Below are 6,000 nucleotides of genomic sequence, written 5' to 3'. Positions count from 1 at the left end.
CTATATTGGTGGGGCTCACCAATAATTTGTTGAAAGGTTTATTGAACACCGAAACTCAATAGAAAAAACCCTACAATTAAGCAAGCCTCTAGAAACTTTTGTTTCAGCTTTAGCAGAGCATATTTGGCTTCAACTAGATCATTTTGTAAAATTTGATGAAGCCTTAGCTATTTCAAATGATAAGGGTTACACTCAATGGGCGAAAAAGCCATAGAAATTAAAAAACATATGTTTGCTAACCTTTCGAAAAATAGGGACACAGGTAATTTAAATATTGACCCAATTTATGATAATCTTCCAAAGAGTGAATCAACAGTCAATAAGGGAGTTAAGATTTTAAATAATCACCAGGGGACTATTTTACCTGCTAGACCAAAACGATTTGCTTCTTTAATAGCTAACAAAAGGATTATTTCGCAACAGAATAATTAAAGTAATTTACATTTTTTTTTATTTTTCCTCAGTTACTCTGGTGTCCTCCCTGAAGCAACTCTATAATAGCATCTTTTCCCTACGTGGATCAGTTTGCGCCAATTGTACATTTTTTTTTTTTTTGGTGGTGGTGGTTTTATTGGTTTTTAGTTTTATATTGTTTTTTTCGTTATCCTGTTCTTCTTGCGTTTCTTTCGTGCTGAAGACGCCTTGTTTGGATACAGGCGAAATATCCACGTTGTTTTGCATTTGTTGTTTTCTTTTCTCTCCACTGGCCACAGTCTCGTTTGTTTTTGTTTTTTTTTAGATTTTTATATTTTTTGGTTTTTTTCATGGCTGGCCACTTCGGCTTAAGATCTTTCAATATTAGTACTTGTCGTATGTTTGTTTAATATGATTGTTTTGTTTAATTTCTGTTTGTTTTGGGTTTCATTTATTCTTAAATAGTAATTTCTGGTCGCTTTCAGTTCGAATGATTATAAGCTCTCATTTCTACTAACCTTAAATTTAATATGGCCTTTACGTTTCTTTGAAAAACTGCTTTTTCGGATTTTTTCTTTTCACAGGAGTTCTTATGAAAATGCTTAACTTCTTTTGTATTCAGTTGCACACGAAGAATAAAAGCTACTTTATTATTAAGAGACATCCCGGGTTGAAATTTATGACACTGTGATTGTTCAGTTTCACTAAGTACAACAGCAGGTATTATGAAACCACAGACACGGAGGGTAGCAAATGCTACGATTTATTGAATAACAAAAAGATTAAAAAGTCTGAAAAAAGACTCTAGATCTTGTATGTTTTAAAGTGTTGTTGCTTGCGCCGCTTTGTCCTCGAATTTACGTGTGTCATTATGTAGTACGTGCCTTCTGAGTTGTACAGGGCTATAACCGACTCGTAGGTTTATTTCGACTAGAACGACACGTCACTCGTGGTTTTTGAATAGATTATAATTAACAGTAGAGTCTGCTGGTCGCGTTCCACCGTTTTCCCTGAAAATTAGAATTTTGCCGCCGTAAAGAAGACTGGCGCGGCATCGGTGTGAAACTTTGATATAATAGACATTTTGATGAATTTTGATTATTATTAAACTTTGATTATCATCAAAATTCACCGCAAAATATTCTCCATTTCGATAGGAACCTTATCGCAAAAACACTACTTTTTTCACTCGACCACCAACCAGAACCGTTTTAGTATGCCGATCAAGTGGCAACACTGGTCATTCCTGCTATGAATTGGTTTCCCCCAAAATGGATAAGTTACCAAATGATGTGCTATTTCTGATAATGAGCTGGTTGGACACATGCGACTTTATTTCTCTTAGTTATGTCTGCAAGCGGTTTCAAAGCCTTAGCTACAGCCCTTTGCTAAACAGGTTGAGTAGACTAGTTTTTTCTAGCAGTTTTCAGTGAGTGATATTCACATGGATGTCTGGCTTGATTTCAGTGCCCTAACAAGTGCCTGGTCAGACATGTATATTCAGCTATAGGTGTTTTGCTGGTCTTTCATGTGTATTTTGATTTAGTAAAGCAGAAACATATCTTGCAGACAAGACTGCCAAGTCCCTACACTAGACTTGAATAATTCTAATGTGCCTAGGATAAGATACCCAGTAGGACCTAGTTATGCAAAATCATTAGGTAGTGGTAGTGGGGAGTCACAGCCAGGCCTGGATTTACCAATAGGCCCAGGCCTAGGGGGCACACTAGCCTATGCCAGAGGATGCAATAAATTATTACTGAGCATTTTTTTCTTAGGCTAATAAAAACTGGACTGATATGATTTATTGTTAAATTGCCAGGTTCATTCCACCACTGCAGTGCATATTCTCAGAAGAGTGATTTTAAAACAACAGGGGGTCCATGGCCATTTATAAACTGCCAGGTGTCTCCCAAGAATGCCTGCTGATAGTTTGGTATCACCTCTCTCTTTCATTACTTTTGGCTCACCAGTTGTGATCTGTTCAGTGCTTCCCCTATCCCTGAATTTTCAGGGATTTCCCCAAAAATCTTGTAAAACAGAGTAGCAAAAGGGCTTGGGCATAGGAGTGTCAAAGCTGTAATCTGGTGCTGATTACAGCTCTTCTGAAGGAAATGCCTTAATAAAAATGAAAGTAGTAGCCTACCATCAAATTCCTTATCTTATACTATTTCCAAATATCATATTTTCAGACAATGCAAAAATGTTTCCACATTTTACAAAAACATTTTACAACTGAAGTTATAAAATGTTGCCAAATTTTAAACACAAGATCTTAAAATACTAAATATATTCAGTCTTCCACAAGTGTTGGTAAATATGGGGCTGTTCAAATTACTGACCTAGGAATAAGGTTAACATTCCTCTCAATGTCTTTTTTATGCTCTTTCCAAGAGTAATAATTGCTTTACTTGAAGATTAAATTTTAAGCCCATTATTGTCCTTCAAACATGATACCCTTATTCTCTCATTTTTAGCTATATAAAAGGATTAGAAACAACAATTCTTCCTTTGTCATATGCAGAATAATTATTGTTAATGCATTCCAACTACAGCTCTGCTATTCTTTACCCCTAACCCCCTTCATGTACAAATATATAGTGTAGGCCTAAATTATATATTTTCCATACATTTTCTGGTTTTCAATTCTGTCAAGTCAATTGAATTTACAGATAAACAGTTTCAAACAAGAGAGACACTTATAAGCAGTATGTAAAATAAGAAAGATATCATCTTTGAGGGTCTGCAGAGGGCTTAAAATTGAATTTGTGAGTAAAGCAATTATTAAATTTGGAAAGGGCATAAAAAAAGCATTGAGTGGTATGTTCACCTTAATCCTAGGTCAGTAATTTTAAACTGCTCCTTATTTATCCAAGTGTTCTTAAGTAGAATAAAATTGTTTAAATAGGCTAGGATGTCAGGATGGCTTTTTTTACAACTGTTTAATTTAGGAACACTTGATAGTGGTCTAGATCTTGGTGATAGATTCTTTTTTCTGAGCTAGCTACAATAACAACCAAACAGTACCACAATGCTAATTGATTCCCTAGTCAATAGTCTGTCCAAATAGGTTATGATAATTTCTGCTATAAGAATTGTATCCTGGTCCCACCCTTCTCCATTAAATGCCTAGATACAACCCTAGGCTATATTATAACTTATGATTTTGTTGGTTTATTCTTCTTCACAATACTTCATATACTAAAAGCATAGAACAAATCATGTACAATTAGCATTTAATAGACTATGATTGAATCTGTCCACAAGTGAGCCTGTCTATGATTAAGATTGTGTGTTCTAACTTTTGAGATAGTTTGATTTTGTTTCAACCATAAGATCTTGTATCTAGGATTGAACAGGTTTTTCCAAGACTAGGCTCAAGTTAAAATGTGTATTTGTGATTTGCCTCTAGTTTTAACAATCAGTGCATTTACAATAGGTAATGTTGTAGACTATATGGCTAAAGTGTTCAAATTAATGATGGTGGCCTAATTTTGACTCAATATTTATAATCTTAATTGCAATCCAAAATTTCAAATTATTAGGCAGAAAAACTGAAAAAGTAGGGCATTACCAATCAGTCTATAATTGCTGCTATACAATTTAACAGCAAGAAATGGGGGGTTTATGGGGCTCAATAGCCCACATCATTTTTTGGTTAGGCCTGGGCATGATTTGAAAAAGGATCAGAGATTAAATAAGAAAATCTAGTTTTTTCAAATGAAAATAAGGAATAACATTAAAACTTAAAATGGACAGAAATTTTTTCTATATAGGAGGGGGGCTGTCCCCTCATCAACCCCTCACTCTTTAGGATAAAGTTTGGCTTTTTGACTCTATTTTATAATTGAATTGGAATAAGAAACTTTTTTAAATCAGTTATAAACTTTAGTATAATGAGTATGGAGTTAAACAGGGGGGGGGGCTGTCCCTTCCTTCCCAATGTGTCAAAAAGTAGGCAAACAACGCAAATGAGAAATAAACAAACTCCTTACCTTGTATTTAGTTCAACTATTTTGAAATAAAAATAGATTCTCTGTCTCAGCTTGATTTCTACTAGACACAAGAGTCTTCTGTTTTGACTCAAACATGTAGTTTCCCCAAGTGAAACAAATAAATATGTCTCTTGAATGTTACTTTGAAAATTTATTTGGCCTTGAAATGTTTCTAGACTTTGGGAAAGTGATTAATCAGTTATTGCAGGTGGGTGTGCTATGAAGGTTATGTTTGTAACATTTTTTTATGTTTTAAATAAATGGTTACTTGCTATGTTACAGTCTTAAAAACTTTACATTTATGGTACATTTTTGAATAATGAATGAATTGCACATTTTCTGAGCAAAATATTTTTTCCTGTGAAAAAACTCAACTCTTTCCAGTTTAGTTTCACTGACATAAGTAGCAACATTTTTTCACCTTGAGATTGGGTAATAATGTCACAATCATTCAACTATTAGGATGAGAATACACCCCTTTGCTCAATTGGATGGTAAATTACAATAATTTTCTTTTTTGTGGTATTATCATTTGCAGTGATATGAGATAGCAAACAGATTTTGCTTTCATTAATTTCATACAGACCTGAATTAAGTCTTTGCAATCAATGTTTTGTATCAGTTGAATCTTGTTCAGTCAATAGTTACACATATATTATAGGAAGGAGTGATTTGAAGTCACAAACTAAATTAATGATATAAACAGGGTAGGTAAAAAATAATAGAATATATTTTCCTTTTAATTTATTTACTTAGAACTTTGACTTTATTCAATCTAAACACACAAATAAAACAAAACTCCAGGGACTGATCAATGATCACTAGGGCCTAAATGTAGGTAATTTTAAGTAAGAACTTATAAGTTAAGGAATGTATTGTTCTTTGGGTAACCCCCCCCCCCCCCCTTTCCAAATGGTTGGACATAATACCAGGCACTAAACAATATTAAAAAATTTTTCATTAAAATTCAAAAAAGCTATTTCTTAAAATTTGATTTCATAAAAATATGTTTTTTGAAATAACAGGGCAATGGCCTCCCCCCCCCCTCTAAGTGTCACTTTTGATAGTGAAGTAAAGGCACCCGGCCCTGGAGAGAGGTTTTCCTCCAGGATATGTTCATTATAAATAACTTACAACCCATGCCCTGAGGGCTGTGGGTGGGGTCATCCTCAAAGACATAATTTTCGGACCTTTCAACTGTGCTGAACAATATGGCTATCTCAAATTTCGACTGGATGTGTTTGGGAAAATGATGGTTGGGTGGTTGCCCTCCAATCATTTTTGACTATTAAAAGGGCACTAGCCCCTTCAATGTCCAATAAAATGAGCCCTTGTCGAAGTTTCTACGACAATTCCTTCTGTACAACGTGCTGTGGTCTAGAAAAAAAAAAAATAGCCCAAATGATACATTGTGCCAACATTGTTCTTTACTCAGGCAGCGCTATTGCGCTGCCTATGATTAAACTATCTATATTATTTGCGAACTGCTGTTTCACAACCAATGTTAAAGGATACAATACCTGGTTAGCTATTACCATTCCATAAAGCTTTGCATAAAATGATTTCTCAGGTTTGTATAACCATTCAATGT

General features: G+C 34.4%; 1 protein-coding gene across 2 annotated transcripts in view; it reads left to right on the top strand.

The window, feature by feature from the left end:
- The first annotated feature begins 1,504 nt into the window (after positions 1-1,504).
- LOC148953067 (uncharacterized) overlaps positions 1,505-6,000 on the top strand; it is a 70,698-nt gene continuing 66,202 nt past the window's right edge. The window contains exon 1 of one of the 2 annotated variants that reach the window (XM_089088274.1): positions 1,505-1,810. In XM_089088274.1, the coding sequence (XP_088944400.1) occupies positions 1,686-1,810 (125 nt within the window). In that variant the 5' untranslated portion in view covers positions 1,505-1,685. The remainder of the gene's footprint in view (positions 1,811-6,000) is intronic. The other variant, XM_089088276.1, reaches the window with a different exon arrangement.

The sequence above is a fragment of the Artemia sp. Qi Xiang Cuo genome, chromosome 4 (assembly GCF_049724085.1).
Source record: "Artemia sp. Qi Xiang Cuo chromosome 4, ASM4972408v1, whole genome shotgun sequence".
Classification (NCBI taxonomy): Eukaryota; Metazoa; Arthropoda; class Branchiopoda; order Anostraca; family Artemiidae; genus Artemia; species Artemia sp. Qi Xiang Cuo.
This window is presented reverse-complemented; position numbering and strand designations above follow the sequence as displayed.